Below are 27,227 nucleotides of genomic sequence, written 5' to 3'. Positions count from 1 at the left end.
GCTCTTGAGCAAAGAGCCATTTATGGCGTAGAAGTTGGGAGATGCTGCATGGAGGAGCAGGCAAAAATAGTGGGGAAAGGCGAATGCAGCACTCGTGCAGAGGCAGTGCTAGTGAGTGGGTAGGAGATGCTCACATCAGTGTTTCTCATACCTAGAATTTAAAGCCTTCCAAGCTCTTGAAATGAAAGCTCTTATTAAACAAGATGAAAGCAGCTTGTCCTTTTTTTTTTTTGTTTCTCCCCCCTTTTAAAACCAAAACGGATCCATGCCAAGTGAGCCTGGCAGCCTTAGGCTTTAGCTACTGCAAATGGGGATGACTACACTGACACCGGCAACAGTGCCGCTATAAAACCAGAGCAGCAGGCAGTCCTTCGTCCTGCACTGCCAGGCCCCGCTGCTCACCTGAGCGCAGCAGCGACCACGGTGTCAGCTGGGTGAGCTGGCCCCTAGGGTGAATGGCAGACTGACCTGACCTCCGCGCTCATCCCTCCGTAAGAACACTCCTGTTACAGTTGTTTACATCCAGCAGTTGCTTGTAGACACACGCACTGCAGCCTTGAATGACACCAACAAAAGCAGCTAGGTTTCACTACATGCACTTAAAAATGATGTGGTCACGTCCCAGCAAGGCCTGAGAAGGCCTAGTAAGCATCCAAGATTCCTGTTTGAGAAACTGTGGATTACAAATAAAACTAGCAAGAGTCCTATTTACAGTCATGAGAAAATAATTATTTTTTTTCCCCTTTTAATTGAAAATGTAAAAAGGACTTCAGCGTTAAATAAGACATTTTTGTACAAAGCTTCAGCACAAAAAAGTGAACACCAAAGTGTCATTATGTAAACACCACAAAGTTACTCATTTGTTCAGTAATGCACGGAACAACGTGCAAGGTCCCTTTCCAGTGGATTAGGTTTCTCTAGCTGCTCCCCTCCCTCCCTCAGACTTCACTGGAATACAGGAAACCCAGAAGCTCTGGAACATTACAAAGCTGCAGTAGTAAGGATACATGGTGACTGAAGGTTGTTGGGTTTTGGTGGTGGTGTTTTGTTTTCCTTTAAGGGCTTGGTCATTTAAATATACAGACATACATACAGTAATCTCACAGGTAAATGAATGGCAGCCTGGATTAGAAAAAGCACCAAAATATTTAATATACATCTGGCACAAACTCCACAAGAAGTCAGTAATGGACAAACCAATGCTTTGCTTTTAAGTAAAGAAAAACCTCAGACTGCACTTAATGCTTTTCTTTCAAAAGGAACACAACAAGAACATTGCACTCAGGATTGCTATCAAGTGAAGACAACCTTCTTATTACAACCTATTTGCATTGTGCCTTAGATTGCACATTCTGTAAGATGCTGTTTCCATTCTGTTCCAGACAATAATGGTGAGCAAAATTTGATACACAAAAAGTAACTGTAAAACAACAAAGCAAATGGGACTCAGTATAGATGCATCATCTTGAACTTCTCCCACTTTGTCTCTAGCTTGTTTTTTCAAATTTGGCCACATCCCTTTATAAAAAGGTCCTACATGAAACAGAATTTACTCCAGCCATTTTCAAGCATTACATTTACACAGCACTTGGGAGCGTGCTGTCTAAAAGAGGAAGCATGGTTTGCTCCACGACAAGCAATACATTCATCGTTTCCCAGAGTGACAGAATCGGATCACACACGGTATCTATTGGCAAGTCTGAAAAGGCAAAATCGCTCCTGACACGGAGAACAGTAGATTTGATCCTATGTACCCTTGAGGGTTTACTGAGGAACCGAGGGATTGGTCAGCTAGTTGTAGTCACATGCAGGTCAATGAAAGCTGCACAAAGGTGTGCTTTCACTGTTTCCTTGGTTAGTTACTTCTCTGGGAACAAATATACCATCAAAATGCATACCTGCCATAAGGGATGACAGGACTACATTGGGGCTGAGATCCACAAGCAAGTACTCCAAGAAATCCAGCTGCATCAGCTCGCCCATGCTGACAGTCGCCTCCCTGCAGCCTGCTAATGACTTGCGGTTGCTTCATGCCCTCAGGACCAGCCAGTACAGCCCCCGGAGTCCTGGGTTAGGCCCTAACCCTGCACACTGCAGCCACTACTCCTGGAACCCAAGACACTCAGCAACTAACAGCATGAGCCCGTCCAGCTGCTCCTGCCAGCCCATTTCCTCTTCAAAAGACTATTTCAAACTTGCAGATAAGAAAGAAGGAATATTTTTAAGATAACTATGTTTAACGTGACTAAAAAGTCACCGCTTCAAAATATTAAGCACTATTATGCAAAGTCCTCTAACATTTACTACATGGGGGAGTATAAAACCAGCAACCAGCCTCCAACTCCGCTGCCCCTGCACGGAGGTGCCACGTGGGCCCAGAGAAGAACAAGAGCCGGCAGCTGTAACTGCATAAAACGGCAACATTCAAGTAAACACACTGCTTCAACAGCAGGCAACCTTCAGGCCAAATATAATTTACAGGTGTGAGGGAGGGGAGGGTTTACAGCACGACCATGGGAGACTAAGGTATGTTGTGTGTGTGTAAAATGACGTGTTGTCCAGAAAGGGCTCATCTGAAGAGTGCAATTTCGCAAAGACAGGAGCTTTTTAAAAATAGAAAAATTGTACAACCTCCGGAACCTGTTACATTTAGAAACCTAACTACAGAAAGACTGAGGATTGCAATAGTAGTGAGGGCCCGCTGTAATATCAGTGATTTAAGGCAAGCTGTTAGCGGCACGTTCATGCTCCTTTTACCTATCATCTCCAGTCCCCCAGGCTCCTGAAACGCGGGCCTGTACACATAGTGCAAGCAGTCCCCCCGCAGCACAGCCCTCGGACTGGAAGCAGCAGCTTGTGGCAGCACTTGCTGCAGACCAGCCATTTCACTTTGTATAACAGCGGTTGTGCTGTAGGCTCCTCCAGGGAGGAAAGCAAGGGGCGCAGCTGCGTGGCAGGGAAGAGACACCACCTAACTGCATTAATGAGCAAACAGCACTGGAACCAGCCCAGCATCTCCAACGCACTTGTGAACTCTCCAGCTCTGCTCTAAGCATATCATGAGGAAGGTGCTGCCCTCAGAGGGGGGAGGGAACACGTGTGTTGCCCTTACACTTTTGCAGCCCCCCATTTTTTTTTGGCTGTTACCAGTACAGCACAACATGGAACAAGCCGTTGTATTTTTCACCAAAAGAAAAATACGCTTACAGCAGAGCATCAGGTGAGTTTCTGAAGTTTTTCAGGGGCAAATGAAAAAGCGACATGGCTCCCTCCTGGGGAGCAGCTGCTCCACCTTCAATGTATTGTCAGTGCAGGCAGCCTGAGCAGGAACATGAAAGCCCCTGAGCCACACGTGGTGTAGCTCCAGTCACTCTACCGCACTCCAAAACTAGCACCCGGAGGACTGACACTTGTTTGCAACTTGACTTCGCTCCCTTTCAAAGGGGAGAGTGCATGCAGGTTAAAAGCAGTATACCAAGAAATATGGCATATAGATAATACTTAACTTGGGTCAATTTTAAAAAATCTTACTTACCCAGGCATAAAATCCTGGGAGAAAAGGATGGTAACCTTAAACTGTTCAAGTCTAAGAACAAGAGGTAGAGATACCTACATACTTCATGGTGAAGCAGTTACAGCCTTCCGAGTTATAATCTCACATATGTCACTTCAGCTGACAATCAAAAAACAAATATTCAATCTTCAATAGTCCAGAGAGAAAATTTTAACACTGGTGTTTTGGTTTGCACACAAAATTTAAGCAGATACTTAGCTCTTACTACGTATGCATTTGAAAAAAATAAAACTGACTCAATATTTATGTTCTGCTCTATACTGAAATACTACCCTGAAGAATTTTGAGTTTCAGGTTAAGCATCTTCCTTTTCAATATGAAAGGCTAAATTCACATGCACACATTTCAAGATTTGGGCACTCGATTTATCAAGGATTTCTAAAAAAAAAAAAAAAAAAAAAAAAGGGATCATGCTGCAGAACACAAGGCTGCCAGACCCAGAAATTCACAATGACTATTATTTTCCAATGAATGGGAATGATGTAACCTCAGCCAACAAATTACAGCAGACTGAGGTGGCCATTAACTACGCAGTGTTTAACTTTGCTGTTTTGTTTTTTTTTAAACAAGGCTTAGAAGTGTAAGGAAGATACTCATGCTGACAGCATCATGAAAACACCAAGGTCGCCAGTCAGTGCATAGCCCTGCCTGGGGACGCAGGTGACAACAGGCAGTACCTGTCCTGGGACCCACAGGTTCTTCAGGCTCTGGCGGACACGCAGGGAGTCAGGCAGCACTCACCCAGGCACGGCCACCACTGCCTGCAGCAGCCCGGCCACCCCGATAGCGGTGCTGCCGCTCCAGAAGAGGGGCAGCTGCTATTCACCAACCCCAAAGTCACGTCTCTTCAGCAGAGCAGGGGAAACGCCTTTCATGCGCTTACACGTGCTTGGCTGAAAAGCTGCCGTGGTTCAGAGGCTGATTCACGAGCAGAGCTGCTGTGCCAGCCTCGGGGAGTCAGCACTTGTTCGGTGGACCGAACTGCCACAGGCTTAAGCTACCTGATTCTCTGCCACACCTTCATTTATTTTTCCTGTGGTTCTTTCATTACAATTGCACAGTATTAAAAAGCTATAATTCTCCATATAGAATAGCACCAGCAGCAAGTAAACTCACAATTAACGTTCAATGTCAATTACTTCATTCAGTCACGTTTCATGGCCAACTATGGGTGGAATCTTTCAAATCTTCACATGAATCAATAAATAGTCCTTGACCTCTGAAACACCCCCCCCCCCCCCCCCAAAAGAATTGGCACAGCTGAGCCTCCAGTTAACCTGGGAGCCAAATTTAAAGGTATTGCAAACTGTAACACTGTGCAAGCGGTCAGTGTTCTAGTAGGGAGTACAGTTCACAGGAGTTGCATTTCTTTGCACGTAAGGGAAGGCAATAAAATGCCGCAGTGTGGACATCAGACCGGTTTTCCAGTATATTACTAAAGCTATCTATATAATATAATTACCTAGTTATTTATCCCAAGTTGCAGCAGATTCATTACATGCATCAAGTTTTCCAATGCATATTCTGATAAAAAAAATTAAATAGCTCCAATGGTTTCAAGGACTTCAGCATCACTGCAGTCCTGTGACCTACACATTACAGACTTAAACTATGTGAGAAGGGAGAGAGAATGTATTTGGCCTGTTCCACAGATATTCACAGCTTAACCATTAAACAAGCAATTTTCAGAGGCTCCAATATAGCTGAAGACATCCCAGAAGCACGTACAACACAGCACTGCCCCAGCACCGAAGAGCACAGCCTGCTGTAGTTCAGGACCACAGACGGACCAGGCAATGCAGCGTGGGCCCAGTGCCCTCTTTCACTTTCGCTACCGTGGCAGAGCTGCACCTGAACTGTAGCTCCTGGCTCAGGAGTTTAAAACAGACACAGGCCTGGCTTGTGTTCTGTAACTGTACTGTAAATAATGAGGTTAGACTGAAAATAAATGGTTCTTTACCAGGTAGATATTTTGGCTATTTTTGCACGTATTTTACCCAACAGGCTGGAGTTGCTCCTGCTGGGCTGGAAGAGCAGCACAGGAGCACGGCTTTCCTCTCAGACTGAAAGCACGGGGCAGGAGCTGCTGAGAGCCGGAGATTCTTCCTACAAGGGGAAAGGAAACTTTCCCTTCTGTATATTCACCACCACTGTCCTGAAAAAGAAACTGCATTATGTTTGCTGCACTAAAATGGCTAAACCTTGCCATGCTATCAGATCATTTCCTTGCTGCAATCCACGTTCAGACCAGACAAACGCCTGCCTTAAAGGTCTCAAGCCCTGATCCTTCAGAGCTGCTGCAGTTCAGAGACAGCTCGGTAGCAGCCGCTGCCACATGCACCGGGTATTCATTTGAACAGTTAGTTGTCACACACTGAACGGTTTAAAATTCCCTTTAGGAAAAAGATGAAGTGATGAACAAAGCATTTAATAGCTGAATGAATGAGTAGTCTCAAACTTAATACAGTCATTTACTGTCAAATCAGGTCTCCATCTGGAACTTTTGCTAACAAAGCAGCCTCTGTTGGAGATTATTTTTTTCTTTTTTTTTTTTTAATTAAATAACAGCACCAGCAGAAGTCTCACCATAAATTCAATTATACCAGCACAAGTGCTACTGCCTGTTTTGCCAAAGATTTTGCTGCCAAATAGCGCTTGTGCCAGGGTAGCTTGGAAGATGATAGTAGCAGGGACAAAGCTTCGGGCATATTCACCTACAATAAACCAAGATCAGGGCTTCCCTCTTGCCAAGGAACACTCAGCTAGAACTAGCTTTGTTTTCCACAGCTTAACACGTCTCCCAGAAAGAGCTTCCAAAAGCAGCATGGACCAAGTTCTCCTTTTACTAGGTGAAAGAGATGCTGTCTGCAGCTTGCGGGTTTGTTTTTACGCAGTTTTAGACAGCCGTGGTTTGTTACTCATCTATGACCTCAGACCCACGGTACTGCACAGGCCGTGCACCAGCAGAGCCAGCGTCAGGCTTCAGGAGTTCCTCCTCTCTGCTGACCCCTCTGGGCGATGCATGCTATCTGGGATCCAAGGACATGCTCACCACTTAAAATTGTGTTTTCCTTTAGCTTTAAAACCTTTACAAAAGCCGTTAGATGCTATGGGTTGTTTTGTTTGCTTTTGTTTTTTTTAACTGAAGCCATTTTATGATCCTGAAATACAGCTCTGAAAAGAAAGGGTGTAAAATGTAAATGTATTGGCTTAATGAATTTGATACTTAGCTTAATAGAAAGCCTTGGCAATCATCTCTTTTACCAAAACGTGTAAAAAAGTTGACATACTAAAATTAAAAAAGGTAGCATCAATAACCAAAAAAATTTCAACCAGTGTTAATAAAACTCCCTTTAAAGTCACAACAGTTTCAACAGGCAAATAATCCCAATACAGGCATTGTAAAATAATAAATTGACTCCTATCCAAATATTATCAAATCAGTCTAAAAATGACTCATCTACACTGTTGTCATCAAGAACACATTAAGAATTCACTTTGTCATCAGATGCCGATATTGTTGCTCCAGCAAGTGTGGAGTATTAACTGCGATTTAGCAATTAAATATAGGTTTAAAAAAATTGGTTCATCAATATTAATGCAAAAGATAGTTCCTTACATAGAAGTACTGTGCTTGCCAGACAAGTAAGATAATACTTTAGGTATAAATCAAACAAATTAAAGCAGAATTATACCACAGTTTTCCTTGAAGACTTAGGGCTTGTGTGTTGCTTCTGTCAATGTTTAACAAACTTAAGAAGCAGAACCTTTGGTTCTTTTAGTCAAGTAAAAATATTCTCGTGTAACCACAAAAATACAACTTCCAGAGAAAATGGAATTCCATCAAGAAGTCCACTTTCAATAAAACTGAGGTAGTACTGCTCTTTTATTATGTGTTGTATAAGAGATTTAGATACAAATCATCATCTACCACTCAGTTGACTGACAGGTACAGTAATTTTATAAAACAATCCCAACATTTAGTTTGAAACTCTGAAAAAAAAGGAATGATCTGGACTCAATCGCTGAGAGTTAGCTTGAAGTGGGCATTAGCCATATTACAAAAAGCTGTTGCTTATGTTGGAATTTTTCTTTTTTTTTTTTTTTAAGAGCCTTATTACCAGGGGATTAATGCATTTATAGTTAACAGTTAACACTGCTATTTGTCTTGGTATAAAACCTTAAAATTATTACAGCCTAAAATTTCAACAATGTAAACAGCACTACACACAGTACAAACCTGCCCTGACAGATGTAGTATGAAAAACTTAATCTGGCACTGTATAATTTAGCAATGTTAATTTAACCTAACTAAAAAAGATCTACATTGTGCAAGAAATATCAGACTTACTTATACTAATCTGAAGTCTTAAAAGAAACCAAGAATGCTTAACTTGTAGCCAGAGTCAAATATTTCAGGGCAAGAATAAAAGGAATAACCAAAATTAAGAAAGTGCCTAAAACATGATACAGCATTTTAGAGCCCTTTCAAATACAAGGCAGAAAAAGGTGTAAAGTAGAAAAGATCTGGAGCCTTGGTAATCTCCAGAAACATCCAGAGTTTACATTTCATGAAGGGCAACAGGTTGCTTTTGTCACCACTGCTTAAATGCTGTAAGTCTGTTCTTCTGTACACAGACCCTCTGTGTCTGAAGATGCAATACATTTGGTTTCCTCTTCCTTTTTCCTTCGCTCCATTTCCCACTCCACAAAGGTATCAAAGAGACTCGGCCACGCCTCGTCTTCACTGTAGTTGCTAAGGTCTGGTCCAATCACCTGAGTAAAATTTAAAAACATGTTCCACGTGTCCCGGGAGATTCCCTTGATTCCTGAGGGGTTCTCGACTAGGAAGTGTAACCACTGGTCCAAAATGGGGGGTTTGTTTTGGGTGAAGACTAATTTCCAAAGGGCAATGGCTATTTCCCGATGTAGCGACCTCTGTCCTTCCTCAGAGTCCAGGCCAAACTGAAAGGTGAAACGGTAGAGATCCTTAAATTTATCTTCCTGCTTGGCTTCGTTTAAGAGGCTGGGGAACCTTGCACAAATGCCATCAATGCTGTCCGCATTTATTGCTTTGCAGCCTTCAAAAAACTCCTTCCTATTAAGCAAGAGAAGAGAAATTAGTGTGAACGCCTCTCATGTGCTGAGTGCCTCCCATCTCCGCTCAGATACGCCACAGGGAAAGAGTTACCTCAACACACACAGCGGCCGCCAGCAAGGTGGCACAAAGTGCTTGGTAACAACACCTACGGGAAGGAGACGTTTCCAAAAAGCCTGTGCTGGCTCGGAAAACATTCACAACGCGCACACTGCCCTAGCTGGGCCTCTACTAGCGTCTGAAAAACTCAGCTTTCTGACTGCTTCACACTACCATACCCAGTGCCTTTCACAAAAAAACAGACAAACCCACAAACACAAGTAAAATCTACCACAGAAAAAATGCTGAACGCATTGGAGAACACCATTTGCTCCCTGTAGCACTACATACAAAGCAGCTCGATGTGATACCGCCTATGCCTAAGTGCCACGCTCTGGATGAGCCGTTTGCAAGGGAAAGTAGTTCGGGGTGGCTTTCCTTCAGTGTTTGGTTGCTCTTCTGTGCTGCAAAATAAAAGGGGTGCCAACTGCGACGGTCAGCGGAGGCACCTGCTGAGAGAGCACAGCACCACGTAACACAGGCTACAGGGCAACATACAAACTGCTTCAAAAGCAGTGCTTCAGGAAGCCCCCGATAATCCGGCCATGAGGGCAGGTGGCTAACAGATTTATCCAATGCCCATGGTCAGGTGTTGCAGTACAGTAACCAGCTATACTAACCGACACCACGGATTCTGATGCAGGACGGGCTGGAGGGAAGGCAGGAGAGCACAGAGCTCAGACCACAGGACTGCCTTGCCTTCTGTGATGGAACTCAACCTGCACCAGTATCATGGAGCAGGCCACTGAACAAAAGTACCCTCTCACCACTGGCATTGCCATCTCTCCAAGAAAATCAAAACACCAATAAAAACCATGCTGCTGTGCAAAATCATAGACATTACTTGTGACTCCTTTACCACGCTAGCAGGTACCTGCTCCTTCAGCCCCTAGCAAATCCCCGTTGGCATCCCAGAGTAACTCGTCTATGTGGCACACACCCACACCGCCTCTGCAGACGCAGGGAAGCTGTGTTCAGACACAGAGGCTCGGTTTAAGGCTCAGAACACCAAAGTAACTTTGAAAGTTATAGCTGAATAAAAAGTTATTACTCAAACCACTCTGGATTGACTGATGGGTAGTCATGTTGGAGGGGGGTGCAGGGGATTGCTGCTAAGTTTTAGCTGTTCTGTCACTTCCTATAGCATTCTTGATGCTACGAGCCTGCTGACTGACAGACAACCTTTTCCAGAAAGACAGACAGCACTTCAAATGCCAGTCACTTGCCAGCCACCACAGAAACATTTCTCTGTGCTTTAGGAAAATTAACCTTGGAAAAAGACATTACATGTAACACTGGTTGGGCAAGAACGATTCTTAGCAAGGAGTCTGCTTTACATTCTTCACATAATGATAACAGAGTTAGTAGCAATTACTAAGGAATCTCACATTATTTTAAAGCGAAAATGATTTTCAGTGTCCAATCTTATCATTAAGACCACGGCGGATACAGAAAAACTGGTTTTGTAAGTCAAGAATAAACTAACATCCATTCAGAATGCCACTACGTTGTCCGTCATTAGCAGCATAACGTCCAAAAACATTTTCAGCTCTGAAACCCACTGTGAGGGGAAAAGAAGTGGACAACACAAAAGATTTCTTCTGCAGCGGCAGGAATTAATTTGATCAACATGCAAGTCTTAGAAAAAATAACTAAGTGAAGTTAATGAGGCTGTCTCTGACATACAGATGACAGGATATACTTTAACATATGAAAATAATTACAAGTTCTACAAGAACTAACCTTGTAAATTTGCACATGGTAGCAGCCTGGAATTTCCAAGCCAAAACTAGCACTTTAAATTCAGTGGGATCAACGCAGAGGTCATTGCAAAATCGTTCCATTCCTTCTTCCAGTATGGCATCCTCCCGTTCATCCTTGTATCTCCTAAATAACTCTCCAATCCTTTGGAGTGAAGATTCTTCTGCACTGGAGACAGAGTCTTTCTTTGTATCCCCAGGAAACGTTGAAGGCTGGCTAGACTCGACAGCAGTGTCCGCTTTCTTTGTCCCATTCACGAGTATATCTCCTGAAGACTTCCCACAAGCTGAAGCGTGGTCGTCTTTGTGGACTGCGCTTCTCTTACTGTGCGACTTGCTGCCAGATTCCCTTTCCCCATTTTTGCTGCCAAGGGTGGACGAAGGATTCTTACACTTTGTGACACACTGGCCCATGATGTTGCAAGCCCAGCTTCTAGAGCAGTCCCCTCGCCGTCAGACACCCTCGCAGCTGCTCTTCAACACATTTCACCATGCCATTAGCGGCAGTCAACTAACCTGAAAAACAGTTTCAGAGTGAAATAGCTGCTTCTCCACAAAGAATATTGTAAGTATTAAATGTGGGATAACATTCACCAGTAAGAGACAGACTGCAGGATATTTAAGTTTTGCGTACTGAAAAGGAGCAGTGTACGGAAAGTTGGCACATGCTGTAAATTTCAGGCAATTTCAGGCTGCTTCACCTAGAAATCAATGCAGCTCACTCAGTGGTTGCAGTATACTAATGGGCCCTAATAAAGGAAATTCCTAAAATTCTTACTGCAACATAGGTTACAAAGAGGTTGATTCATGTACAGACTTCATCAAGGCAGACTACTCTAACCCAGAAATATTCTAAAGGAAATGGTTTTAAAAAAGTATACCTGCGTTTTATTTATAGAATACAAAACACTGAAACAAAGCACTGGGTGGGGGAAACACGGGGACAGCGATGAGACAACCTGACACAGACTCGAGCTAGAACCGTACCTTTAGCAAAGCAGCACAAGTTTGTTTTTGTTTGTTGTTTGTTTGTTGTTTGTTTTTTTTTTTAACAGAGTTGGGAATCCAGATCTTTGTTCTGGAAACACAAAGAACATGCTTGCAGAAAGATGACAACACTTGCTTGGTTTTTAAGTAATTATTCATTGTTTCAGTGCGCTCTTCCTCCAGGTAATGAGACAGACAAGGAGAGGGGGCCTTTTTTATTAAACTCTCCAGAAAGGCATACGCACAGATAAGAAGTAGTAATTCTAGTTCAGTCTTTAAAATCCAAATTAAAATGCCAAAATGATTCCTTCATACTGTTTTTCTAAATCATAATGCTAAAACATTGCATATTTGGAAAAGGTATTTCACCCATGGGGAACAGACTCTAGGTTATCCCCATTAAACCCAAGCAAACTCTCTGACACCATGCTATCAGCATGCAGCCATGCCACAGACAGTCCATTTCTTAGAAACATCAACTCCGGGAAGGCAGTTGCTTATCACAGCCCTCCTTTACCCATTTACTCACATTTCATCTCTGCTGTCAGTTAGGAAAAAGCCTCCAACACAAAAATTGGATTTCCTTCATCTTTTTGTTTATTGCTTCCAGGTTACAGAATTAGAACAAGAAAAGAAAAGAGATAAAAACTAAATATAAAGGAAGAAAACAGATGTCCTGACAGTCTTTCTGTATTCTTTCTTGGGGAAAGCTCCACAGAGACCGAACTCCATATTTAAGGCTGTAAGCCGATCTGGGACAAGAGCACCAAGAATAGATGAATTCTCCAGAAATTATGACTACAAGCATGCATCTTCTCTCAGCCATCATACCTATTTTGGCAAAACGGCACTTAGGCAGTTTCATGACCAAAAAGGATTCCTTTTTTTCTGTACAACTAAAACAGTCAAGATGCTGGTTTCAGCTACCTGGTTTCCCAGCCCCTCTTTTTTTAAAAAAATTATTTTTTAAAGTTAATAACCCACAAACTACAACTCTATCAAGTAGTTTCCTCACACAACAACAAACCCTATAACTGCAGACTAAATCACAGAAATCCCTCAAAAAATCAACCAAAAAAAAAACAACTTACATGGCTCTCCATACATTTTTTTAAAGTAAGTTTTCAAGTATGAACCTGCAGTTTAAACCAATGCTTATCTTAGAATAGCTACACTCCTACAGTCTTCACTACTTGTTTTATTGACAGCATCCAAGTCAGCCTCACAGGCTTCACTCAGTCCACAGGTATAATTTGAAGTCACTTTGCAGAGAGCATGGAAATGGGAAGAAGGTAGGAAAAAAAAACAGAGCAACAGAGTGCAGAATTGGGGAAGAACTATGCATTTTCCTAACCTGACATCTTAGAAATCTACATTAACAAAAGTCATTTAACAACTCTTCAATTAAAGAAAATCACTTTGAATTTGTATAACTTTTTTTAAAGCAACAGGTAGAAACAAACACCTGGCGCATCCTCTCATAAACTTGCTTTAAAGATGAACTGGGAACACAATTTTTATAGGCAAATAGAGTTCAATTTAACCTAGTCGAGAATAATTTCTTATTAATTTGTATTCAGATGATTCATTAAAATATGCATGTTCACCTAACCCATAAGAATTTCCCGGTTCCTTGGTATTTCACAACTCTGTGAATTGCAGACTGCAGCCTGGCACTGGTTCCTTGCTATCAATATGTCTGAGGAACATTGCCTTCTTCAGTCTGCACCAGTCATTTCTTCATTACACCAAAACAAAATAGGGTATTATTAGGCATATCAGCCTTCCTTCTTTTTTTCTTTAAATTAATCAGAATTCAAATGCTAAGTCTACACTAACTCTTGCTCTTCTATCAGCTTCTCAAAAGCAACTGGCACTAATTTGGCTAAGTTTTTCTTTAAAGTGCAGCCTGCAAGTAAAAGAATAAAAAAAAATCTAAAAGCTAGCAATAGAGCTTAAAGCAGAGTTTAGACAGTTTATAAAATTTTCTGGTCAAAGATATAACAGCAATTGCTAGCTGTTGTGGATTAGGAACAGCTTTTCCCTATGGGCAGGTTAAAGAAGAGCTGCCTATTAATAAATGGTACTTTCTTCTAAAGCAGCTGGTAGATGTCAAATCGCATGCAGCACAATGGACAGATTAAGCCAATTCACTTTAGTAATCCACATTTAGATCTGAAAAAAGAAAGACAGTTTGCAAGACTAACTTACAAGCTCTGTCCACACACTTGCCTAACAAAAGTGATTCATGGTGCCACGCTTCCTAACAACAGCTTGTATTAATAACAATAATCTAACATTGAAATCTACAAAGTGACATCATCAGTATGAGGAAACGGGAGTTTTGCTGTTGTTTGCTGCCATGAGAAGACAGAGGGAAGGTCAGCCAGCACTATTAACACCCATACTTGAGGAAGTGTCCTCACTGCTGTTTCTGAAACCCACTGGAGAGTACAGTAACGTTAACCCAGGGAGTGCAAGTCAAGCAAGTCCCCTGCAGCGCACCCCTCTAAACAGAGGAGTTTCCTATACCCCAGCCTACCTGCCTTACAGAGGCTGCTCCTGCTCCCACGAGCTGCCACTGCCAGAGCTCTGCTAGCATCGCTCTTCCTTGCAGCAATGGAAATCCTCCTTTCTCCACCTGACTGAGATTTTCACAGCACAATCCTGCTCATCAAACACACCAGAAGATACTCAAGTATAGTTGCTGTAATTCCTCACTTTTCTACTACCTGAAACTTGATGCCGTGTGCCATGTGTACTTTGAAGCACTCCACCCCCAAAATAGCAAAAACCGCTAAAAAAAGTCATGGTGCATCCGCTGACACTTTGTCAATTTATCTGGATTTGTAAGAGACAAGTCTTTTGGCGCTCCATCAGTTACCCTTTTATAAAATGCTTTCGCTGGATCCACTTCACTTACTAGTCACCTCCGCTTCCTACGTGACTCAGGTTTCAAGCCATGAAAGCAGTAAGAGCCTCGGAAGGAGATAGAAACAAGTGGGAGAACTCAAACCTTTTGTTAAGGAAGGATGGAGAAAGGATCTGATTGCAGCATCGGGAGCTGCACGGAACTCAGTGTTCAACAAGCATTAAAAAAAAAAAAAAACACTTTCCTGAAAGCAAACAGAGCTACTCATTTAACTGTAGAGCAAAGCAAATGTCACGTCTAGGTCACACCGATTACACTGAAGTTAGCACAAAGACGTGCAGACATGTTTCTCCCAGCTGGATTGAGAACTTCAAGTATAAAGTTCTTTTGTTATGTGATACAAAGGTTATACTGGACTGGTGGCAAAGCACCAATTCCCAAAACAATCAGTTCTTAAGAGCAAAATTACTGTAACATGCTTATACAACTTGTCAGTGCAACAAAAAAAGGCAGCACTGATTGGCAGTTTTGCCATTCTCGTAGTAAAGATCAAAATCCAGGGCTAGCACTGGAACACACTCAGCGCTACAGGAGGCAGTACTCCCAGAGAAGTCTGGTTACTCAGACAAGTATTGAGTAATAACCTACAGTAAATATGAATCACCGAGATGCCCATGAGGCCATCTTCCCCAGAACAGGAACTGCTAAGCAGAGATCAACAATGATGTTCTCTATTCCTTTCTAGAAGGGAGTAAGCAACTGGAAACACAGGAAGACTAGTGCTGGTAACTGCCGCCAGCTAAAGGAAAGCCACCCTCCAAGAACAAAGGGTATGTACAACTGTATCACCCACTACATTAAACACAAAATCTAGAGGAGATGGGAGAGACCTTGCTAATGCTTGGGTTGTTTGTTTTTGTTCTTTTTTTCTTTCTTTTTCTTTTTTCAAGTGCTGCAAAGCAATTGGTTTTTATCCAATATTTTCAAGTGACCAGATCAGACATAACCCAAGGTCTGAAGGGAGCACAACAAAGTGACTCAGTAACAACCCTGTCACACGCAGCACACCGTGGCTCAACTGAAAACACCAGAACTGCAGTGGGGGAGAGTTAGCAGAAGTGAAAATGTGAAGGGGATATTAAGTTACGCAGTATTTTTCTTCAATGACTAACATTATTGTAGTAATAGAAATTATTGGTTATGTCCAGAGAATAACAAAACACAGCCAAGCATTATGCTGTTTAATAAAGGGTTGCATCACAAGGTATTTACAGCAAGTTTCAAAAAGTATCAAGTATCAAGAAACAGGAAAAAAAAACATACATACATTCAAGAAGACTTCAAAGACAGGATTATGAAACTGCATAACAAAAGGGGACACAGCTCAGCCGCACATTAAATCCCTTCCCAAGTAGGGGTTCAGTAGCTAAGGCAAAGACAACATTTGCCGGAGTTTAACCAAGCCTCAATGTTTTGCAAATAATCAGGCAGAGCCTTTAAGAATTTCACAGAATTTCACTGTGCATTATTTACCTTCTGTGGGCAAGGAGGCATGACTTCTAAAATAGCAGAGCGTAGGGAACAGTATCATGGGTGCCCCATCTTTTTCCAGCTCTGAACAGACACACAAAGCTTTCCATAGGGGAGGCACAAGAGGATCATTGCAACTGCTGAACCAGAAGCAATCGCTGCTCTAACAGTTGGTGCTGTGCCAGTGACCTTGTAAGCAAACATCTACTTACATAGCTTCAGCTACACAGGGAATCATTCCACTAGCTTTTGCAGCCTCCTTCAGGTTCCCTGGGTTCCACATGGAACACTGTAAAAACAAGAGGACCGCACAAATCTTTACATTTAAAAGAGACTACAAAAACCATAAAACCCAGCAAATTGCTCAGTAGTGACTATGCATTTAATAAAACCTTGTAGAGCCCAATTCTGTTTGTTAAGAGAGTCATTTTACAAAACTACCTCACTTTTGGACTTACTAAGTAGCATTGACGCCACTATGTGTTATTATAGAAAGCACAGATCAGGTACTGAATATAACAGACAAGTTCAAATGTTTGTTAAAAGCAAACACACACACACTTCCAGACAGCTTTATGGCTTTCAGCAGGGCAGTGTTAATTCCTCATTTCATGTGCTCATGGCAAACCAGAGGCCATGCTATCACTGCCACTGCATGTTAGCCAAGCGGCTGTTTAATCTGAATGCCAGACAGCTGCTACCTAGCAAAGCATGATTTCGGTCTAGAAAGTAACTCTTTTTTCATTCTCTAGTGCATTCTTTTCCATGTTTGTTTTCCCATGTTCAGTCCAGTTGGCTCAGCTTCACTTCTCTGAAGTCCCCAGCTCTGTTAATGTAAGTAAGAAGCTCCGAAGAGATGACGACAGACAAAGGTACGTCTGGTTTGTATAGCACGGGCTACAACCACAGCACTTTGACAACACTTCTGTTCGTACCTGATCGAGGAAAAAAGCTAAAAACAAGAAAGCGACGGCAAAGCTCCTCTGCTCAGTCACACTACCACCAAAAGGCTTGTTTTTACAGCTCTCAGTACTTCTAGGGAGCAGGGAGGTGATCAAATGCTGCCTTTCTGCACGCTGACTTTTTACATGAGACATTCTTGTTGGGAAACGAGGGGGAACGTTAGCTGCTTCAGTGCCTTCCTCAGTGCAGAGCAGGGAATGGGTGTAGAAAGTCAGCCACAGGACTGGTTCCTATTGCACGTGCCATTCTCCAGATCACCTGAGTTTTCCCCAAACTCAAGCCCTGTACTCAGATATGCTGAGCAAACAAGAATAAAACCTAGTTGGCTGTTATAAAGCCAAGGCTGTTATAAAAGGGGCAAGCCAGGGAAACAGGCAGCCAAAAGCTTTGAGAGCAGCAGGAACGACGGGGTGGTACTTCTGGCTGTAATACACACCACAGCGCAAAAACACACCTCACTGAATCCTTCTTCGACTGTCTTTGAGGCTGGCATTCCAAACAGCCCATTCCCTGTGGGTTCACACCCTCTGCCTCCAAAGCCCCCCTGCATACCAGCAGCAGCCCCCAGCTCTTTCAGACCACGCTCCTCCCAAAGAGGCCACCCTGCACAACACAAGCACCAACTCGGGCTTCTGTGTGAACACAGCTTCCCACAAACCCTTGAATGTAATGAAATTCTACATCTGGCACCTCTCTGATAATATTTTTCTGGCCTCCTGCAACTAAATAATTCCTTTTATAAATCACCTGGGGAGCAAAGGAGAGACGGGCAGAACATGGCAGCGTGCAGCCTCCTTCCCCAGGGGCCTGCTGAGATAGCGGAGAGGCAGCATCTCCCACTTCTCATTTTAAAACGGCATTGTCATGGCAACTTCACGCAACAAACTAACTGCTCCTCAAACAGATCGGTGTTTCTCTGGAAGACGCCTCTGACCCACCAATTCCACATTTCCAGCAGACTACAGCCCTTACTGGAACTGATGCGTACTGCAGGTTCAAAGGCAGCTGAAGCTGATGGAGTTCAGCCCCACTCCACAAGAGCCAAACGTTTTCCAGGTTGTTTGAAGTAGTTTCCACGTTGGCTGACCTGTAGATACACAGTCAAGAGCCAGGAATTTTAACATCTGCCAGAACTGCCAGCCACAATTCTTCCTCTGTTGTTATAATTTTTATTCTACCAAGCTGTCCATTTCACTTTATTTTTTTTTTAATATAAGCAGCAAGCCTAAACTTCTGTGACAACACAATTACAGGGCGCGGAATAAAAAGTTTGTATGAGTTAGTTGAAAACACACGAGGAGCTCTTCAAGCCTGTATTTAAAGGTCATCACAGCAGAGCGATGCTGAGACTGACTCCAGCCTATGTCATGGGAGATGAATGCAGCGGGGTGGGGAGCAGCATTGCCACTCTCCTGCATGGTCTGAGTTTGGTGCTTGGGTGAGGCTCCAGAGGCAGGGCTCGGTGCCGTGGTCACACAGCATCTCCCCTGGCTGGCATGAGACAAGAATCAGGCTACGGCAACTCAAACAGCCTCCCTCATTCGTTACCAACCCCGTGCAGCAGTCTGTAGGGAAAATAAGCAAGCCCTCAGCATCCCCAGGACCCTTGTTTGGCTCGCCTGCCTTCCTCCTGCACCTGTGCCTGGCTCCCTGCTGTGAGCCGCACTCTCCCGAGCACCGGCACCCAGAGGATCACGCTACAGAAACGCCGCAGCCCTGAGGCTGCTGGTGCCTGAACGCTGGTCCTCAGCTGCTTTTCAAGAGCAAGAGCTGGTAGTGCGCTTACTAAAGGCAAAGTTCTTTGGTTTTTTTTTTTGTGTGTGGAATCAGTGAAGAGTTAGCAGTATTGTCTCCCTCTTCAGCGGGATCAACATTGCACCTGCCCTGCATTTACGCACTTGGTGAGTAAACATTAAAGCATGAACAAAGCTTCTACCAAAGCCATCACATTATGGGAACTGCTCATTCCAAGCCATAGCCTGCAGTGAAACTACCTCAGCCCGAGCACCTGGACACAGGTACGACAGACATGTGATGGTTTTTCAGAAGCCCCGAACTCCCCTCACTGCATCCCTTACCGAGCAGCGCGCCAGCACGAGGCTGTAACACATCTGCTCTGCATCTCTGCCGCAGAAGGACCACCAGGCAAAACTACTCAAGAGGAAGTCTAAAAGCAAGAAAGTCCCGCTGCAACTAGTTAAAAAAAAAGAATTGCGAGTTAGTCAGGCTTCCTGCAGCTCCAGCAGCTGTCAATGAACTAGAGCCAGGTTATGGCTCGGGGGGAATCCCGATGGGAACGCTGCTGACCTGTCCCAAATCAGGTTAACAAACCATTTCTGGTGAGCCTTGCTTTGAGCTTTGGAATCAAAGCGCAGTATTTAGAAATGTGATCAGACTGGACAAGGTTTGCCTCTGCAAACCACACCTGTATCAGAGCAGAAGGCACTCACACAGGCGTAGGGGACCGCATGGAGTTCTGGCTGCCACCTGGCAGAAGGCTAAATGGCAGTCAGGGGCCAGCTCTCAGCGCCAAGAGCCAGAGCTACCACCAAGCCTCCAAAGACAGCCTTGGACAAGCCCTACAGCACCCAGCATACAGGCCAGAACCCCTTTAACAACCACACCTCAACGCCGTGCGCTGTCACTTCACATCCAGCCCCGAGACGTCACCAGAGATCCTTCCGTTCAAGACCGAGCAGGAGAAACCCACTCTCTGCACTCTCTAGGAGCACCCTGCTAAGACACAGGGCATAAAAACATTTCATGTTCACAATGGGGAAAAAAAAAGCCTGAAAACACTGGAACAGATGTTTCAGATCTGTAGCTCGCTGTGTGCAGCTAATTGTATGAGGTTAGCTTAAGAAAAAATGAATAATAATGTGAGAAGTGATAGGGAAAGAGAAGGGAAAGGTACTTCACTACATTTGCTCGTGGAAGGCACATTCCTTAAACAGCTTTTTCAACACACAGGCATCATGCTTGAATCCCTCCCTTTCTTTTACATTCTCTAACCACACAATACCTTACATGCTGATTATTTTTCATTGTCTTTTCCACTTAGCCCCATTAAAAAGTTTTAAATCCTTTCCTACTACATGCTTCATCCTATTTTATTAGGTGGGTGGAATGATTTGTTAGGATTATTGTATTTTCACAGAGCAAACCCAAGTCCAGTTAGTTAAATAGTGTATAATCTTGGAAGGGTGCCTCCAGGTGGTTCTGTAATGTAAATAAGTTAATGAACTAATTTACAGAGCAGCAGTACTTGTTTTTAGGAGTCTACTGAGGCTATGAGCAAGACAACACACAGTGGGGAAGTTAAGACAGTCAAAGGTTGCAGCCACTTGAGGCGACACTACCAATTTTCAGGAAAGCCAAACTCAGATCCCATAGCAGATTCCATCCAATTTCCCACCTGGTACAAACTTTACATACTTCTACACGAGCAAACTCATGTATTCCACCGCAAGTAACTCAAACCTGGAGGAGCTGGAACCTACCAATTTCAAAAAACAAAGATTCAGTCACTGAGCAGTTCATGTCCATCTACTGAAACCATCAACCTCCCCTCGCTTCCCTGCCAAAATCCATATAACTTTCAATGTCCAGCACTTACAAGGAAAGCAAATCATCATTTAATGACTTCTTTTTTCCCTTAACATGCAAAAGATTGTAAAACAATATTCCTTCCTCATTTTTCCAGGGTTCACCATAATTTGTGCACAGCATGACAGACCTTTAACACTTTGATATGTATTATGAATCACTGAAGCAGCACACGCCAGGGCAAGAGCTCCTTTGTGCTCAGACACAGCCAGCTCACCTCGCTACAGCAAAGCTGCAGCTTAGGGAACCGACAGAAACCGTGATCCTCAGATATCTGACACAGATGCATTGCGCTGTAAACATCTGAGAGTTGCTGTGGTACAAATATTTACTTTATTCTGCCTCAGTCAATTCTGTAAATTACAGAAATCTGCGACTGTCCTGCAGCCAAACCAGGATAACTTTGAGACCTCAATCTACAACACACTCTGCAATGGAAAAACATTTTCTTTTAAACTGAGTTTAGTGTGTGTGGATTTTCTTTTGCTCCACGTTCGGCTGGCAGACTTCATCCTGAAGCAGCTGAGGTACCTCCATATGGTAGGTTGAGCGAATGTAATTTGGGTAGCTAATAAGTGACTCCTGTAATAATGAGATATGCTTAAAAGTGATGTAGCAAGTAACTTTCTATTTCCCACTGCTCACAACAACAAAGAAAACTACATGAACCACACACAAGCAGAAAGACCTCCTAGCAGCTCTGGTCAGCAGGGTCCCACCTCCAGCATGTCTCAAGGCGGCCGTGAGAACCTCGAACCACACACCCACCCACCAGGCCAGAGCAGGGACAGGCCCAGAGACGAGAGCCAGACCATCTCCTGAGGTCACTTCTGGCATCAGATGCTCACAAGACGTTTACAGAAGCACCGCCAGCCTTCTTGGTAAAGTGTAATGTAGTTTACGGGCTGCCAGCCAGAAGAATCACTCATTTCATACGGCTGTGTAGGAACTTCATGACCAGCCGACCACGTAAATATTGGAATAATATTTAAGTTACATACAAAGAATTGCGCTAAGTGAAAGGCCTAAAGCTAACTGAAATCTAAAAGCATGTTAAGAGCATGTGCTTGGATTTTTAAAACTCCAGCTGTAGTTTTTAAAGCAGAAAATACACAAAGCCACCCACAGAGACCTTAGTTCTGACTTTCCTATTACAGGGCACTTCACACTGTACGAAGGATACAGCACTATTTAGATGCTAGCTGTATCAACACCTTCAAAGTAGATCCTTTGAATACTTCAGTTTGGTCATCAGTTACAACAAAGACTCTCAGCTCCTCTTAGCAAGTCCGGTGGCAGCTTTGACCAACACACTTTTAAAATGTGTTTTGACTTACCCTTGATTTTGCTCAGTAACAATTTAAGAGAATTGTCAAGGCTTATAGGTATCTATCTTTGTGTCTTGTAAGAAATATAATCACTAACTCCAGGCCCAGGCAACTATGCTTGAAGCTGGTATACTTCACATATAAGACCTTTGGCATTTTTAGACCACCCATTTAAGTGGTGATCCAAAGTACTTAAGGATCTCTGCACAGACTCATTTGTGATGAAATACTGAACAGTCAGCATATGACCAAGTTCTAGGACATTTGGATTTATGAGTCTATTACTAAGCTACACACGCCTCCTATATCCATTAGGTGCTAGGATGATTTTCTCCCTCTCACTTTAAAACAAAAGACTGACAGCATTAGACGTTTCAAAACTGCAAAAGGAGAAGCTGCGTTACACTAAAAAAATTCAGAGTAAGAAATGAAAACTGTCACTTGCTGCTACTACTTGGGTGCAAAAATAAGACTGGTATTTTTCAGGAGCACAAAAATCGTTTTGGTTTAAAAAAACCACAGACACTAAGTAGGAAAAGTGAGACAACAAATAACTATGACTGTCATACCGTCTTCAGCAGCCTGACTTTTTGGGAATAAAACACTGTGACAGAAGGTCAGTAACAGCATTCTCACATTTTGCTAAGTAAGTTTTGTCTTTCACAAAACAGATGTCACAGACAGAACAGCATTTTTAACTATTCTTCCTGAGACACCAGAAGATTATCACAGCTCATTCTGTTTACTGGAATCCTGCCTTACCACCTATACCTTTGTTAGTTTCTCTACAGTACACCTACCTGCAAGAAAGAGTTCTTTAATACAACTAAGTCATCCCCTAACCATCACTCTTCACATAAAGAAGAATTACAATTAAACAAAAACTCAATTCTCTGCTTCCTTCATTTGACGGGAGAGCTGTCCCCCCAGACAGGGATAAAACACGCACATACCAAGTCTAAGCAGCCTTGTTCTCACATTACCTTTAGGGCACGAAGCTTTCATTCACCTATTCCCCCTGTATTTCCTCTGGTCTGGTCAACACTGAAATCAGAATGTAGAAGCGTCACACCACAGCTACCTGTGACAGGGAGAAGCTCCTTATGTCACCACAAAGAACACGGCACTGGGGTAGGACAAAGCGAGCTCCCCTCTGCTTTGCCAACCACCAACACCCCGGGGTGCTCCAGCCTCTTGCTGACGGCCAGTTACTGACCGCTGTGCAGCTCCTCAAAACCTTTTCATGCAAGGGGGAAGCTGAGGTAGAAGCAAACAATGCAAGCACGTCCGCAAGCCTTGGATTTTCTGATCATTCCCTGGGAAGGCTTCAACCCAGATCTGTAATTACTGGACTCAAACTAGAGCTTAAAAAAAAAAAAAAAGATAGCTGACTGAGCCGAGTGCTTCACACAACGTGCTTGAGACTGCTTCTGGACTGATGGTACAGAAGACACCAAGACAGCCAGCACAGACAGCTTACAAGTGTCCTGTGTTTACAGGCAGTAAATTGCAGGTGGCTCGTTACCAGAAAGGCAACATTTGCTAATGCAAGTCGCCATGAAATTACCATTGTTTCGAGTCAAGCTACTATGTCATTACTGCTGAGTAAGTTAGAGTCAAGTATACAATTAATCCATGTCACCACCACAGATAATCTGCAAAACATTAGAGCCATTTAATCTAGTATTTTTTAAAGGAGGAAGAGGGAAGAGACAAAAGGAATTATTAGACTTCCAGTAACCACAAGACAAAGCCTATTAGTCAGAGGCCAATGAAGGAAAGGAAGCCAGCAAGATAAGAGGCAGACCCCTAGGGAGAAAGAGCCAGAGAGAAGGAGCCCAGCCAGGGAATTCTGATGAAGGCTGTTAGAGGGTTCCCCCTTATCTTGTGACTAGCAAGTCCCTCAAGTGTTTACAAATTGTGCTTTCAGTCTCCAAAAGTTCTGGCTGGCAACCTTCAGCTCCTCTTTTATTTTTAAGGATGAGGATGAAAGAAAGCACTGTTTTTCTGACATCCCACACCTCTCATTTTGCAGTCTCTTCTTACTCAGAGGAGTTTTCCTGTTCCCTTCATTACTACAGACTCACGTGCCTAATGGAATAATGACATTGTTCCTGCGCTTCGAAAGTTCTCACAAACAGCCAAAACAACAGGATGATGGGTTTTACAGCGCCCCGAGGCTCTACATTAATTACACTGATGAACACTTCCCCATGCCCAAGAAAAAAAAGAGAGTGCCACAGTGTGGGACAGTTCTGAGCAGTACTGGGGTACTCAAATTCCTGCAGACTCACAAGCTTGCATCTGCTTATACCAAACCACCCTACCATCATTTTCTGCCATGAGGAAATACAAGTTCACAAGGCTCAAAGTGTTGGAGTAGTCATGTCTATCCCTCATTCCTCCACCTCCTTTCTGTCCACTTGTTATTCCCCTGCCCCAGTACACATCCACACAACATAACACAATTTTCTTCCTGGTCCTTAAGGTGAACCAAAAAAATGAGCAGAACTGAGCCTCCCCCTCAGCCGCACACAAATTTGTCAGAACAAGTCCCTTTGTCTTAGAAGTCCACCAAATGCTCTGGCAGCCTCTCTTCCTCAATACACACTACTATAACTAAATTAAGGCCTTCCAAAAGAGCTGTTCTGGGTTTTGATGCAAAATCAGCCTTAATTCACCAAATCATCTTTTTCTTTCATGTTATTTAATGCTAAATAGAAACAAGATGTAATTAAAATGAATTTCCAAGATCAACAAATTATAAGAAGTGCTGACACAAATTGGCTAGAACTTACTATGAACGTGACAGTGTTTGACTCCAAAATAAAGCAAGAAACCCTGCAGAGTAGCCACCTAACTCAGCCTCAAAGGAGCAGATTACAGATCACGTTGCAGGTTATCAGTCTCAAGCTGAAAGCAGTTTCAAAAACATCACATCGAGCAGTCAAACAGTATCACAGCTGTAAGTTTGCCCCATTAAGAGTTCTGCAATATTGTTTAAGGATGATAACAATTCATGTCCACATAGAACTTGCTATTAGGAAATAATCAGAATTTCAGAAATCATTACAAGAGCTGATATTTGCAGTAAGGTTGTAAAGCCAGTTATACTAATCTGAACTAATTCAACACAGATCACAAGCTCTCCTTTTCTGCTGATCTGCAGGAAATCTTTGCTTTAGGCTTCAGGCTGCCTGTCACACAAAGGGCTACGAAGGTTTTCCACAAACCATTAGGTAACGCCTGTGCAGGGAAGGTACAAGGTTTTAAAGACAAACTACAGAATAGACAAGAACATGAAGGCAGATTTCCCTACTTTCACACACAGCCTTAATGAAGGGACTGTTTCCTCTTCTGAAGAGTATCTTACACCAGAAAAGCATGCAGCAGACTTCAGATGCGCCCAAGAAACACCAGCACTCAGACCTTCTCTCTGTCCATTGCAATCCCAACTAAAACACTAATACCTTAGTCACACATTAACTGTTTGACAAAGAGGCTCTCACACAGCTAATCAGAATGTGTTTAGAAGAGATATCTTTTGATCAACTGTTCTCCCAGAAAAGACAGAGCGTGCAACAAACCTCCAACAGCCACTGAGGCCTGTCAACAGGTTTTGTAAAGGTTCAGTCAGCTCTGTGCTTTTTGTCTGTACTGCTATAGCCCTTCAGAGCACTGACACTGTTACCCCTGTAAATTATGCTGTGGATGTTACCATTTAAAAAGAAGTTACCAGCTGTGGATCGATGTGTATTTGAGTACTTGGCATCAGGCTCTTCAGTTATCGACACAACGCTTTGAAGGGCAGCACACCAGCAGCATTAACTCCATAAAGGATGCTCAGACGACGATCCAGCGACCAGGGCGCTGACAGGACAGACACATCCCTTCAACCAACGTTCACGTCAAGCCCTGACCACGCAGAAGTTGTTGCAAGCGGCCTGTTAGCGTCAGCACAGCCCCACAGAGCGAGCGGCCCGCGCCAGCCCTCCCAGGCAGGAGGAGCGCAGGAGGGGAGCGAAACGCGCTCAGGAGAGGGAGCAAAAGCTGAAACAAGGAAAATAACAACCGAGGGCTGCCCGGGCAGCCGGCTCCTCCGCTCTCCGCTCCCTCTGCCTTTCATCCCCCCGGTGCCCAGCGGGTAACAGCACCTCAGGGGCCTCACAGACCGCCCGCACAAAGCCGGGCAGAGCCGCCCCGTGCCCGGCCGCCCCACTCCTCCCCTCCCCCAGCCCCCTCACGCGCCCCGCGGGCCCGGGCCCGGCCGGCCCGAAGCGCTCGGGACGGGGCCGCTCCGCGCTGGGGCTGCGAGCCCCGGGGCTGCGGGACGCCCCGGCAGCAGGGGCAGGCGGCCGGGGGGAGCCCCCTCAGCGCCCGAGCGGGGCCGAGGGGCGGCGCGGAGCCCCCCGGAGACCCCGGTCCCGGCGCCCCCCCCCCCCCCGGCAGCGCCGCTCCCTCACTCACCGCCGCGCTCCCGGCGAGGCGGCCGGCCTCCCCCCCTCCCCGCATCACTTCCGGGAGGCTAGCAGTCAGCTGGCGGCGCGGCGCGACGTGAGGCTGCGTGCCCGACGCCGCACGCACGGTGAGGGCAGGAAGGGCGAGGCGCAGCCCACCGCCGGAGCGCCACGGGGGTGGAGAGGGGCCGAGCCGCCGCGGGGAGGGTGCGGAGAGCGGTGGCGGAGAGCCGCGGCGTGGAGGTAAAGGAAGGGGGGAAGGGGGGGAAGGAGGCGCGGGGGAGAAGGTGGGGGGGAGGGGGAAAGGGGAGGTTTGGGAGTGCTGCCCCCCTGCTGCACGCGTTGGTTGCGCCCCAGTCGGCAGGGGGCAGGGGGTGCCCCGCCTGCAGCGCCCCCCGGCGGCCGGGCGGGTCGGGGGGGAGGGGGCGGCCGCCGCCATTTTGTGGCTGTGGCTGGCCCGGCCCTGGCAGAGGTCGGGGCTGAGTTGGAGGTGTCCCTGCCCAGGGCAGGGGGTGGGAACTTTACGGTGCCTTCCAGCCCGAACCGTTTTGTGATCGTGTGATTTTAGCACTGGCAGTGCCAGGCACAGTCGAGCTCCGCAGCACCCTGCACTTGCCTGCAGCGCCATTGCCTGCCCCTTGGAGCATGGCTGCAGGGCAGGGAAGGTGGCTGCTTCCTCCCCTGCCCAGCTCCCTGCAGAGTGCTGGAGTGACTGCAGTGTCACGTCCAAGATAGACCAGGGTGTCCTCCATCCCTTACACCACCTGCCCTGAGTGTCCTCTCCCACAGATATGAGGGCACTCGGGCAGGTGTCACTGTGCCCAGCTGTGTTTCAGTGCTCCAGCTGCAGTCCGTGGGGCAGAAGGCCCCCAAAACCATGTGCCAACCCAGGACAGTCAAATGTAAATATTGGTGAGACTTAGCAAAACATAAGAATTTGAATGAAATTTGTA

At 44.8% G+C, this 27,227-nt stretch overlaps 2 protein-coding genes across 12 annotated transcripts in view; one reads left to right on the top strand and one right to left on the bottom strand.

Moving 5' to 3' along the window:
* Nucleotides 1-707: 707 nt before the first annotated feature.
* On the bottom strand, nt 708-26,424 carry DCUN1D3 (defective in cullin neddylation 1 domain containing 3). 7 transcript variants are annotated; one of them, XM_083800490.1, is made up of 5 exons: nt 26,285-26,420; nt 25,536-25,687; nt 16,133-16,209; nt 10,515-11,047; nt 708-8,672 (listed from the first exon to the last, which is right to left on the bottom strand). In XM_083800490.1, the coding sequence occupies exons 4-5, from the start codon at nt 10,943-10,945 to the stop codon at nt 8,180-8,182; spliced, it is 924 nt and encodes a 307-aa protein (XP_083656616.1). In that variant the 5' UTR covers nt 10,946-11,047; nt 16,133-16,209; nt 25,536-25,687; nt 26,285-26,420; the 3' UTR covers nt 708-8,179. The 7 variants fall into 7 exon arrangements, with proteins under 7 accessions (XP_083656616.1, XP_083656615.1, XP_083656618.1 ...); XM_083800489.1 differs by having other exon boundaries at nt 25,554-25,687; XM_083800492.1 differs by lacking the exon at nt 25,536-25,687 and having other exon boundaries at nt 15,924-16,209; nt 26,285-26,424.
* The window catches only part of LYRM1 (LYR motif containing 1), a 15,438-nt gene continuing 14,541 nt past the window's right edge, over nt 26,331-27,227 (top strand). For 3 of the 5 annotated variants that reach the window (XR_014572825.1, XR_014572826.1, XM_083800508.1), the window contains exon 1: nt 26,377-26,517. The gene's annotated coding sequence lies outside the window, so the exon portion shown is untranslated. Of the gene's footprint in view, nt 26,518-27,227 lie in introns of all 5 variants that reach the window. The other 2 variants (XM_083800509.1, XM_083800507.1) reach the window with 2 other exon arrangements.

This window comes from Anser anser (genome assembly GCF_964211835.1).
Source record: "Anser anser genome assembly, chromosome: 15".
Classification (NCBI taxonomy): Eukaryota; Metazoa; Chordata; class Aves; order Anseriformes; family Anatidae; genus Anser; species Anser anser.
This window is presented reverse-complemented; position numbering and strand designations above follow the sequence as displayed.

Coding starts and splice junctions, on each gene's coding strand:
- DCUN1D3 (XM_083800492.1), bottom strand. CDS start 10,945: ATGGGCCAGTGTGTCACAAAGTGTAAGAATCCTTCGTCCACCCTTGGC. Junction 8,673..10,514: donor ACCATGTGCAAATTTACAAG/GTTAGTTCTTGT, acceptor CTTGCTTAATAG/GAAGGAGTTTTTTGAAGGCT.